Source organism: Moschus berezovskii, chromosome 6, assembly GCF_049115385.1.
Source record: "Moschus berezovskii isolate FMDL1 chromosome 6, NW_MosBer_1.0, whole genome shotgun sequence".
NCBI classification, from domain to species: Eukaryota; Metazoa; Chordata; class Mammalia; order Artiodactyla; family Moschidae; genus Moschus; species Moschus berezovskii.
Genome location: NC_142465.1, coordinates 45,191,604 through 45,203,720, shown reverse-complemented (window position 1 = coordinate 45,203,720; position 12,117 = coordinate 45,191,604). Strand labels below are relative to the sequence as shown.

The window sequence follows — 12,117 nt, the reverse complement described above, 5'->3', positions numbered from 1 at the left end:
AGGGACCCAGGAATCAAGCCGGGGTCTCCTGCACTGCAGGTAGATTCTTTACCAACTGAGTTATGAGGGAAGCCCTAAGGCAAACACTGCCATGACTTGATTAAAGTGGTAGAGTGTAAAGAACCTTCAGTTTGAGGTTAAGAGATCTACCTGCATTTAAGTCCTGACTCAACTTCCCAACCCTGTGACACCAACAAGGCTTCCCTTAGCGACTCCGCTGTAAATCTCCATTTCCTCATCAGTAAAAGAAGGGTAAGTAGTTGTCTTACCCATTTCAAAATTGTCGTCAGAACTGGGTAACAGAAGTGAAATAAAAGGATTTACATTGTGAAGAACTAACTTCCAGTTCAAACTTCTTTGTGAATGACCTCACCCCTATTCCAGGACAGATCTGAAGGCAATAGGTCATCTCTGTCCAGCCTTGTCTTTCCTTTTTCTTGCTCAGGTTTCTCTTCTTGAAACACACATTACTACATTTTTTTTTTTTTCAAAAACTTTAGTAATTTTGAATATCAACAGGACAACGTTCAGGTTTGTATCTGTCCCCTGTTCATATCACTTACCACGTGTTTATTTCTCTTTAGTTTTAACTGCAATGAGAATCCATTACTTTTTGGTAGGAGCCAATATTCAGAATCTTACCTAGTGCAAACTCAGAAGCTAATTTTCGTGGCCTTTTGGCCAACAGAGCCTCAGTTAACAGGAAAAATGTCTTTATTTCCTTTCCTACAAACAAGTCGTAGCAACCATAGAAAAGCACATTTAGGTTGCTTAACTATGTCCACCCTCGGGGCGGGGGGAAATTCCTCATCTCCCAATAGGGGGAACTCCAAAGAGAACGTTTTCCTAAAAGGGGCCAACTGGGCGGCGTTCTCTTTTCCCAAGGCCCCGATTTCTATTCTTGGATCTGGAGATCTGTGGCGGCTTTTTTTTTCCTTCCTAGTTCCCAGACTTTCCGCGGGCTGCAGGAGACCAGGCTGGCGGGTCAGGGGGTGGCCCGGGGTGAGGACCGCACGCCTCCTCGGCCTCAGATGTGCCCGGGGCCTGGGCATTCGGCGGAGTCCGCTGAGTCGGTTTCTTATTGCGCGACTCCCGGCCCCACCACCGGGGCGGGCGGGCTCCGGTCCCGGGAGGCTGCGCCCGCCCAGGGTCTGGTCTCGGCCGCGCGGGGGACACGGGCGCGGCCTCACCCGGGCCGGGCCGCTCTCGCTGAGTCCTGCCCACCCGTCTAGGTTCTGCGCTGGGCCACACCTCGGCCTTCTCTCCTGCAGGCCCCTGCTCGGGGCTTCGGCCTTGGGTGGGGGAGGAGGAGGCTGAGGAGGAGGGCTCCGAGAGAGGGCGGGAGCCGCCGCCTTCGCATAAACAGGCGGGCGTGGGTGCGGATGCGGCTGGCTGGGAGCGCTGGCTGCGGCCGGTGAGCCGCGCTCGTCGCCTTCCTTCCCGGAGCGGCCGGCCTTAGTGCGGGAGGGGCGGCCGGTTCGGCGCAGGGTCGGTCATGGCTAGTGGCAGCTGCCAGGGGTGCGAGGAGGAGGACGAGGAATCTCTGAAGAAGTTGATAGTTAGGCTGAACAATGTCCAGGAAGGAAAACAGATAGAGACGCTGGTTCAAATCCTGGAGGATATGCTGGTGTTTACTTACGCCGATCACGGTAATCTTTTGTCGGGAAACTGTTCCTTACCGCCCGCACCGCACCCCACCCCACCGCTTTCCCCGGCCTTTTTAACAAACTTTCTCCTCCCAACTTTGTGGCCGCACAGACCTGCACTCTTGAGAAGTCGAAAGCTCTCTACTCCTTTGGGCAGAAAAGAGCTGACAATTCTAGGAAGGTCTTGCCCACACTTCTTCTGCTTTCTCCCTCCTTTTCAGACTTAAAAGGGGTGCCATGAATCGTGACTTTGCTCCTTTGCCTTAACCCCCTTCTTTTCCAGCCTCCAAGTTATTTCAAGACAAAAATGTCCACGTGCCTCTGTTGATCGTCTTGGACTCGTATATGAGAGTCGCTAGTGTACAGCAGGTAAAAGAGTTGCTTTCATTTCGCCCATTTCCCCTTCTTTGGAAATAGGTGATTTTCTACTGATACTTTGTACCCAGAGTTCTGGGTTATTTCTGAGATTTGTCCTGACAAACCACTGTCTGTGGTTTTAAGATGGAAACATTGTTAAATCATTATCAAATGTTAACGGTGTAAGAGGGCCTACTCTGTGCTCCTTAATTATCCTTAAGAAATAACTTTATATAATTAACTGACAGAATATGGATGGTGATGGGAGGGGAATGTTAACGGGTTGAGGTTTGGTTTCTTTTATTGGCTAGATGTGTTCGTAAGTGTTTAAATGAAATTATTCTAAGATTCTTCCCAATATACAGCATGTTCTAGAGATGACACCATTGTGAATAGTTTGGGAAAGGAATAATGAACAGTAATAGAATTAATAATTAAATTAATGAATTGAAGTTACTGGCAAACTCATAGGTTTAAGGTTTTCTTTTTTAAACTTGAAGACAGATTTCTAACCTTCTTTAGCTGTAGTACACGTTGTATATTATCTTAAGAGAGTAATGTTTTAGGATTCCCTTGTAGGTTTAAATCTGTACTTCTCAACTATTTCATATAAAATGAATGTAAAAGTGAAACTTTTAGAACCTGTATCATAGGAAACCCAGAAATCTGTGAAATATCTCAGATATATTTGAAAAGGAGCCTTAAGATGAAAATTAAGTCTCATACACCGTCAAAACAAAATTACTGCTTAAGGTTAACTTCCTTTGTAGATTTTGAGATTTGGGAACTGACATTAGTTTTTTTCATTTGCATGTTAGATTCTAAGGGGAAAGAGAATTGAACTTTGAACTCTATCGAGGTGTAGTGTTTCTTAATATCTACTTGAGAGGCTAGACCGATGTAAGAATTATCTGAATCTGTGTTTGTATCTATCTATCTTATGCTTATCTCTGTGTCCAGCTATGTCTAGCTTGGGTGAACCATATACCTAGCTTCTTTTATGTGAAGATATATATATGTGAGATAAATGGTTATTTTTATTTTTCTTCAACTGAAGTATATCCCATCTGACTATTGATTTTCAGGCTGTTAGCAAATAAGACCAAGAAAAAAATGGAGGCATGATAAAGACACTATTCTTTTAATACCCAGTGTCTGAAATTTTGCCTATGAAACATGATTCACTCTCCAGCACTGGCCTTTTGTGCTTGCTGCTCTCCACCCACATCATCCTTCTTACTTGCCTCTGCTTTGGTGTTTAAAATTGCCTTGTTTGTCATACTCCATTCTTTGGATTCTGTTCTTGGTAGAGTCTCGTCTGCCAGGTACAACTCTGAATAGCTGGGCCCTGGGTAGGCTTGGTCTGCAGAGGAGGTAGTGCTAGACTTGAGAATCCAAGGAAATCTGCAACATCAGTCAGTTCAGTTCAGTTCAGTCGCTCAGTTGTGTTCGACTCTCCGCGACCCCATGAATCAAAGCACACCAGGCCTCCCTGTCCATCACCAATCTGCAACATACCCACCTCTGAATTCTTCTTCATTTTAGAAACTGCCAGATCCCAGACATGTTTGTTTGGGGTGGTTATGAATGTCATTCAATATCCTTGCCCAGTAGGTACCAAAGACAAAGTATGTAAGAAAATAAGGAATTGTCTTTTGATTTGGTGATTTAATGGAATAGAATTACTAGTTGCAGCGCAGTATATTAACCTGCAAAAGGCATTATGTGTGTGTATTTATCATTTGATTCTTGCTGAAATCTTACTTCCCTCTCAGAAATCTCACTGAATATTTTTTTTCTCAGAGGAAGTAGCTCATTTAGGACCACAGAGCTAGTGACAGCGTCAGGACTCAAGTTTCACACACCTTCAAAATCTTTTTTCAAAATATAGTAGGCGCTGAATTCATAAGCTTTTCACATAACTAAAGAGTACAGTGGTTTGGTACAAATACTGTGGCCATGCTATGTCTACTGACATTATTGATTTAAATTATCATTGATCTTATCAAAGGCATGTTTTAATACTCTACTTAAAAGAAAATATTTTCTTCTTCAAATTTATGCATATTCTGGGGAAATTAATATAGATATCCTTTAAAGCTTTATACATTGAATCAGCTGAAAGTACTGAAGTAAAAGCACTTGATGAATTTAGGGAATTAAATTACCCTTCAAAAATAAACAGCAAGGTTTGTTTTCAGAATTTAACATGACATTCCTGACTCTGAATTTTTATTTTCAATGTCTTTTCATACTTTATTAGTTCTTCTTAATAAATCACAGTCTTTAGACAGTTGGTCGTTAGGCTATTTGTCTTGTAAATCTCTTTTCCTGCAAGTCATCTGAACATTTCTCTGTGTTCTTCGTTTTACATAACTTTATTCACACAGTTTCCATCTTCGATGTGAGTGAAATATATGCAAGTGACTAAAATTTTCTTTAAACCCTAGACGTTTCCCATTGTGCATAATTCGATAACTTGAGTTTACAGAATAATTATAATGAAGTGAAACTACCAATTGTATTATGACTGTCCAAGATGGGAGGTTTCCCTTTTTGAAAGATAAGCTTTTAATTGAATACATTAATGGATCAATTGTTGCCTCCACTTTGCAGCTAGTGATTCTGTTTAATCATAGAAACTCAGTTGCTTCAGTCTTTTTGCAAAGCAATTTTACTGATGCTGCTATTTCACCAACCAAAGCAAAACAGGTTTTCTCCTTGAGTCAGCCATGCAGGTGCAGAGATGAGTATAGCATCCTGTGTGATTTATGATTTATTTTCCACCAGAACCTGTTCCAAATGTTATTTTTGAAACACTTAGATGAAAAAAATCTTGATATATTTTATGAAAGCACAGAAATAGCCAGTTTCTATGACATCTAGATTGTCAATATCTGTTCGGCTTACGTGGAGGAGGATGTCTACTCAAATACAGGTAAAAATAGCTGTCAAAAATTGCTTCCTTTCCAAGGAATTTGAAATTGTGTAAGAGGAAGTAATGACAGAGTAAAGCAATTCATGCTTAATCCAGAAAAGATCTAGAAACAGTATTTGTAAAGAACTCTTGTATAATCACTTTTATCATATTAAATACCCCTTGTTTATTCGGGTAAACAATTAGGAAATGTGTGCCATTATTCCTCTTCAGATGCATAGAAATTTCTCCCCTGGTCATTCAACTCTGTGCCACTCAGCTCCAACTCAAACATTCAGTCACATTTAGCAGTGGGCCCCTCTCTGGCAGCCTCCTCACTAATTAGCATCTTACTTCTCTTCCTCACAGCTCATCAGTTTTAGAAGTTTCCATTTCACTGTTTTAAGTGACCAAATTTATAGTTCTTTTGAAATCTGACTCAAATCACACTTTTTCTGTATTATATTCTTCCCTGAGCAACTCTAGCTGACAATGAATCCAGCTTTCAAAATTCATATTATATTGGTATTTATCACAGGTCATGGTTAGGCGCTTCTCCATTAATCTGTAGAACTGAATATCTATGCATCTTCTTTTTGTGACCATAAGTGTAATTTTGTAACATAGTAGAAAGAATTGAAGAATCCTTACATTTGGAGAGGAATATATGGCAGGAAGTGTGAGTTAATCTCCAGTTTGGAATTAAAATATCATTAATATTTAAAAATGTATTTTTTAGAAGTAAAGAGCAACTTATTCAGTCTGGCATCACTTGTATAAGTGAACTGAATGAAGGTATATTTAAAATGCATCAGTAAAATCATAATTCATTTGGAAATGTGAAAGACTTTAAGAACATTTGTGATGTCTCGACCTCATCAACCTCTATTTAGGTACACTGAAGAAGTCTAGAGGAGTCCATCTACCTACTCTCCATCTCATAGTGCCTTTCTCTTTTACCTGTAAAGATGTTACACTGTCATCAGACAGTGCTGCTTCTCTTGCCATTTGTCCAAGCTTTATTATCTGGGGAGCAATCTTTCCTGATAATTTATACTTGGTGTCAAAATTTCTGGCTTTTCCTAATCTTCCATTCCAAACTACTTCATTTCTTCTTTTAATTAAAGTCCCAAATATTTAAAATAAATTCTGTAAAGTGGATGTGCCTTAAAAAGTACAAAGCCCTGCCTGAGACTAGCCTTTCCTGTACGTCATAGTTTTGGTTCAGTTCAGTTCAGTTCAGTTCAGTCGCTTAGTCGTGTCCGACTCTCCGCGACCCCATGAATCACAGCACGCCAGACCTCCCTGTCCATCACCAGCTCCTGGAGTTCACTCAAACTCATGTCCACAGAGTCGGTGATGCCATCCAGCCATCTCATTCTCGGTCGTCCCCGTCTCCTCCCTCCCCCAATCCTTCCCAGCATCAGAGTCTTTTCCAGTGAGTCAACTCGTCGCATGAGGTGGCCAGAGTATTGCAGTTTCAGCTTTAGCATCAGTCCTTCCAATGAACACCCAGGATCGATCTCCCTTAGAATGGACTGGTTGGATCTCCTTGCAGTCCAAGGGACTCTCAAGAGTCTTCTCCAGCACCACAGTTCAAAAGCATCAATTCTTCGGCAATCAGCTTTCTTCACAGTCCAACTCTCACATCCATACATGACCACGGGAAAAACCATAGCCTTGACTAGACGGACAAAACTATTTTTAAAGTTTTATTTTATTGCTTTTTATTTAGACAATAGGCAATCTGTTTCCTTCATCATTCAGAAATGTTACTTTTTGTATGCCCTTTCAGTAGATTTTTGGAGAAAGATGTTTTATAATTATATGACTTGCTCTCTGAGTATAATTTTGTTATACTCCTTTTTAGTATAATTTTGAGTAAGCATTTTGAGTGTAATTTTGTTTTAAAATAACTAGTTTAAAATAATAGTCACCTAGTCTATTAAGAATGAAGAGATTCTCTGACTAAATATGTTCCATATATGTGTGTTTGTTTTAAAATGTGAATATCTGTCTTTCTTATTTTTAGGTGGGTTGGTCACTTTTATGCAAATTAATAGAAATCTGTCCAAATACAATGCAAAGCTTAATGGGACCCCATGATATTGGACATGATTGGGAAGTCCTTGGGGTTCACCAGTAAGTATGTAAAAATATACTGCACTAAATATCTGTATGACAGCCCATTTCTTGATACATTGTATTTGCAATTCAAGCCAAACTGATGAAAATCCTTTAAAATACATATAGTTTTCCTTGAATCAATGATTTACATTTATAGAGAGCTTAGAAAACTAACATTTGAGATTTGAGGTAAAATGTTAGGTGTTGTTATTATTTTAATAATATAATAATAGTTATACAGTTCATTAAATTGTAGATTGTTGATGAATGCTTATGAATTCAAATGAATAAAATATTTTTTTTTTTTTACTTTTTAATAGTAGAATTGACACAAAACACTGGCCTCCCAGGTGGCACTAGTGGTAAAGAACCCTACCACCAGTGCAGGAGACTGAAGAGATGTGGGTTCAATCCTTGGGTTGGGATGATCCCCTGGAGGAGGGCACAGAAACCCATTCCAGTATTCTTGCCTGGAGAGTCCCATGGACAGAGGAGCCTGGTGGCTACAGTCCATAGGGTTGCACCAAGTAGGACATGACTGAAACGACTTAGCACACGCACAGGACACAAACCACTGCTTCTTCAAAACAAAAATATGGAAACTAAAATGTTCTCTAAATAGTAATTTAGAAGTTTATGCTTTACTGTCTTTAAAAGCACATTTATGTATATTCGTATGTATATATTTAATGAGCTTAAACTGCAGCTTTCAAAATGAAGAAAAAAGAGGAAATTATCTTTCAGCACATCTGCAGCCAAATCTTGATAGCTATTTACTAGCTATGTTATTGCAGTTTTCAACATAATGACTTCTTAAATGAGACTACTTCTTTAGCCATAATTAGTTAAGAAAATTTTTTCTGTGTTTGCAGGAAAATCCTTTTTGGATAACTTTGGATAACTTTTGGATATCTTTTTTGTTTCTTGACGTTTAATAAAATATCTTCTGTCATCAAGTTTAGGTGTTCTTTATACTTAATGTGACTTTTCTTTATCTCAGAAAAGTGAATACTATAATTTCCAAAGATATATTGCTGTGGAGAACATAATTAATGCAAAACTAAAATTTACATCTCTATTAGTTTTAACCATGGCTGCAAATTTAGACAAATAAGAGCTGTTTGTTCATAGGCGAGTATACCTATGCCCGTATATTTTTCCATCTTTGATAAATATGAGTTGCTGTTTTTCAGTTTCTAGCATTAAAGAGTGTGCTTTGCAAAGAGACTATTTACAATTAATAGATATTCTCATCTCCAAACTAATCCCTGAAATTCTATGTCAGTAATAAAGAATACAGCATTTAACGAAGAATTAGGCAAAATATGCCTGCAATTTATAGCTGTAATGTTATGAGTCCCTTGGTTTGGATGAGAATTTCCCAAATCCCCAAAGCTTTGTAATCTGTAACTTTAGGGAGACTTGGAAAACTTACTTAGTCATATTTTAGTACAAACCGAATGTTCCAGTTAACGTGAATGTTTCTACAGGAAGTTTCTTTTCATTTGTTTATTTGCTCACTCATCATTTATTCATCTTCTGTTCATCAGATACTTATTACACCCCTCCTTTAGGCCAGAAGTAGTGTGAACAATATAGACACACTCCTCTATAGTGGAGTGTATTAGATCATTTCCAGCCAATAGTTATTGTGAAACATATCTCCTTATATTCAAGGACTTTTCCCCCCTAAAGGCTTACAGTACAAAAGGAGAAATCTCTTGTGTGGTAATGAACTCAGGAATAGTAGGAATGATTCAAGAAGAGGTAGGGACAGCATAGGTAGGAGGAGAATTAACAGAGTTGAAGGAGTCTCTCAATTCCTTACCTCATTGCTAGAGACCAGGTGCCGAGTTTCTTGAATCTAAGTGAAGCTCTATTTTCTAACAACAGAGAGCCAAGCAGCACTGGGTAGGAATAAACTATAGATTGTATATTTTAAAATTAATCAGCCCTGAGTAGGAATAGACTACAGACTATATGTTTTAAAATTAATAACTCAGGGGCTCAAATCAAATGTATTTGAACTAACTGAATATTACTGATATACTCGGTTCACTTTCTGTAATATAAATTTCTCTTTTAAAAATAGTAAGAAATCAATAATTTAAATATTCAGATGGTTTTTAATTTTTGTATACAAGCTAACATTTTAATTATATCTCTATAATTTAATAAATATGCGTTACATAAAATTCACAAGTTTGTATCACATGTAAAATGACTAATCCCTTAGTACATTTAGCTCTGTATTATTTTGAATATAGAATTGAGTGAAATAGTTAATAATTGAACTTAAATATTTTGAGGAAAAAGTTATAACTTTTCTGTTGAGACTCATAATAATTTCCTGTTAATCATTGTAAGCCTGGCTCAGGTTTATAGGGAAAAAACACCTAGCTTCAATATAGGGAATGAAGTGAAATGAGATAAATAAAAATGTAGATGAGTAAAAGACAATATCTAAAAGAGTGAACATCTAGGATGATCTTGATTTTTGTTTTTAATTACAGATTGATTCTTAAAATGCTAACAGTTCATAATGCCAGTGTCAACCTGACAACAGTTGGATTGAAGGCCTTAGATCTTCTCCTAACTTCAGGTAGTATATACGCACGTATTTTTAATGTTGGCACAAGTTAAAAAATAATTTAAACCATTTACTGAATGTATTTTAATTTTAAAAAATATGATATCATAACCTCAGTATTGATGACTTCCAAAATTCTGTGTATCCATTTTCCTTTTCTCTCCTTATCTCTTTTTTCCAAACTTTTTCTCTGAAAAATACCACCCAACATATTGGCCTTAAACATCACCTTGTATGTTATTTCCAAATTTAATTTCTGTCCTCAGCTTTACTCCTCTGATCTGGTCCCACATCTCATATTCCCATTAGTTTGTTAGCCATACATGTCCTGTCATGAGTATTTGTTCTCCATTATATCTCTAATGTGTTTTCTATAAAACATGTTCTAGAATATGACATAATAGTAATATGTAATAATAAAAATATATAGCCTTTCTTCTTTTGTCCTTGCTAAATGCTAGGTTTAACATGTAAAATACTTCATATGCTTTAAAAGCATAATCCTAAAAACATCCCTTGAGTGAACCCTGAAACCAGAGAGATTGCCTCAGCAAAAAGCAGTAGAAACAGGTTCTTATTTCATGTGTTAGGTTCTTTCCCTGAGTAAACTTCTGCTTGAAGGATAATGGACTTGGGAACAAAGAGTGTTGCTGTGGTGCAATTGTTGTGATCATTGCTGTGCTGGACACTTGCTATGATGTAAGATTCTAAGAAGAAAGACTGCTTACAGGGAAGCTAATCAGAAAGGATAGGGAGGCTTTCCTTCAACGTGTGAAGGGTACTTTAGGTCAGGAGAACAGCACGTGCAGCATTGCAGAGGTCTAGGAGGCGAGCATGAGAGGAGCTGGATGTGTGGGTGGTAAGATTTTAAATGCTTTCATTATCCTTGCTAAGTGATGAAGGCCCATTAGAAGAAAGAGAAAGGAAGACAGAGGGTGAAGATCAGAGAATGAAAGAAGAGGGACAGGAAAGGCCTGAAGGTCCTCACCACTTCACCAGAGCCTTTTATTAAAATATGTGATAGTATGTGCTAACTCGGCGGTTTAGTTGCTAAGTTGTGTCCAACGCTTGCGACCCTATGGACTGTAGCCTACCAGGCACCTATATCCATGGGATTCTCCAGGCAAGAATAGTGGAGTGGTTTGTCATTTCCTCCGCCAAACTAGTCTTAATCATGATTTATTTTAAACTCATCCTTGGGAGTCTTTTTTGGGAGTGTGTGAAGATTTATCCTCCATTTGGCGGTGGACAGGTGGTTTATGAATTTGAAAAATCTCCCAGTATGAATATGTTGAGATTAGCAGCATGCAGGCAGTTAGGAAATTAGATATGTGTTTTGCAAAAGACTAGTTAATTTCTTCCATATAACATTGAGAATTTTGAGTTTTTAGGGAAGTTTGTAATGTCTTTTAGAGTTCATTTCAGATACTTTATTAGAGGCTAATTTATGAGTCACTTTTTGTTTGGCTTATTTGTTAACTGATATGATAGTTATTGGGCACTTACTGCTATGCTGGCTACTAGAGAACACTCAGACAGCTGAGTCAGAGTTCCTGCAATGAAGAAGTTCACAGTACAATAGCATTGTCTAATATAACTTTTTGCAATGAAGTAAATATTGTACATGTTTAAAATCGTGGCTCATAGCCATATGTGGTGGTTGAACATGGGAAATGTGAGGAGCTAAATTTTAATTTTATTTAATTTTACTTAATTTAAATTTGAGTTTAAGTAGTCTCATGAGATTAGTGGCTACAGAATTGAACATCCCAACAAAGAGATAAAAAGCATTTAAAGAGATAATTTCAGTTTAATGAGAAAAGTACCATCACAGAGATAGGAAGAAAACCACCATAGGAACACAGAGAGAAGCTCGGCTTATTTGTGGGATTTAAGGGCATGTCCACGACCTGTATAAATTTTAATTCAGCTCCTACTCTTGTTTGTTCACTTTGGGCAGAGTTACTGGGTCACTTCTGTGGCTGTTTTCTCATCTCTGACATGAGGATTGCACCTATCTCGTGGGACTGTGGTGGTTTACATATGTTAGAGTGAACTGTCAGTGCTTCAACCTATGTCTGATGTGTTATGTGCTGTACACGTGTATGCTATGACTACCTCTCCTCCAGTTTTTATTGACCGAATAGGTGCTTGTTATGTTATGTCTTGAATTAAGGTAGCATTATATTTGGTGTAGTAAAGGGCAAGGGCATTCCACTCAGCTAGTGCAAATGCAAAAATTTATATCAAAGGAAATGTGTTTGTGATGAGCAGAGAGCTTAGCGTGTTTGGAGTCAGTAGTGCAGGGAGGGACGTGAGGCTGATGAGATACATGTAATCTGTGAAGAGTCTCGTTTGTCAGACTGAGGAGTATGAGAATGTCTTAGAAGACTTCAAAGGGAATTATAGATCACATTTGTGTTTTAGAAATATAGTGCAGGGGATTAACTAGTTAGGTAGGAGTTTGCACCAAGCAGAGC

The 12,117-nt window shown here is 38.3% G+C and overlaps 1 protein-coding gene across 4 annotated transcripts in view; it reads left to right on the top strand.

The window, feature by feature from the left end:
- Positions 1 to 788: 788 nt before the first annotated feature.
- The window catches only part of LRRK2 (leucine rich repeat kinase 2), a 210,334-nt gene continuing 199,005 nt past the window's right edge, over positions 789 to 12,117 (top strand). For 2 of the 4 annotated variants that reach the window (XM_055396301.2, XM_055396300.2), the window contains exons 1-4: positions 791 to 1,649; positions 1,930 to 2,015; positions 6,953 to 7,062; positions 9,561 to 9,649. In XM_055396301.2, the coding sequence (XP_055252276.2) occupies positions 1,496 to 1,649; positions 1,930 to 2,015; positions 6,953 to 7,062; positions 9,561 to 9,649 (439 nt within the window). In that variant the 5' untranslated portion in view covers positions 791 to 1,495. Of the gene's footprint in view, positions 1,650 to 1,929; positions 2,016 to 6,952; positions 7,063 to 9,560; positions 9,650 to 12,117 lie in introns of all 4 variants that reach the window. The other 2 variants (XM_088836974.1, XM_055396302.2) reach the window with 2 other exon arrangements.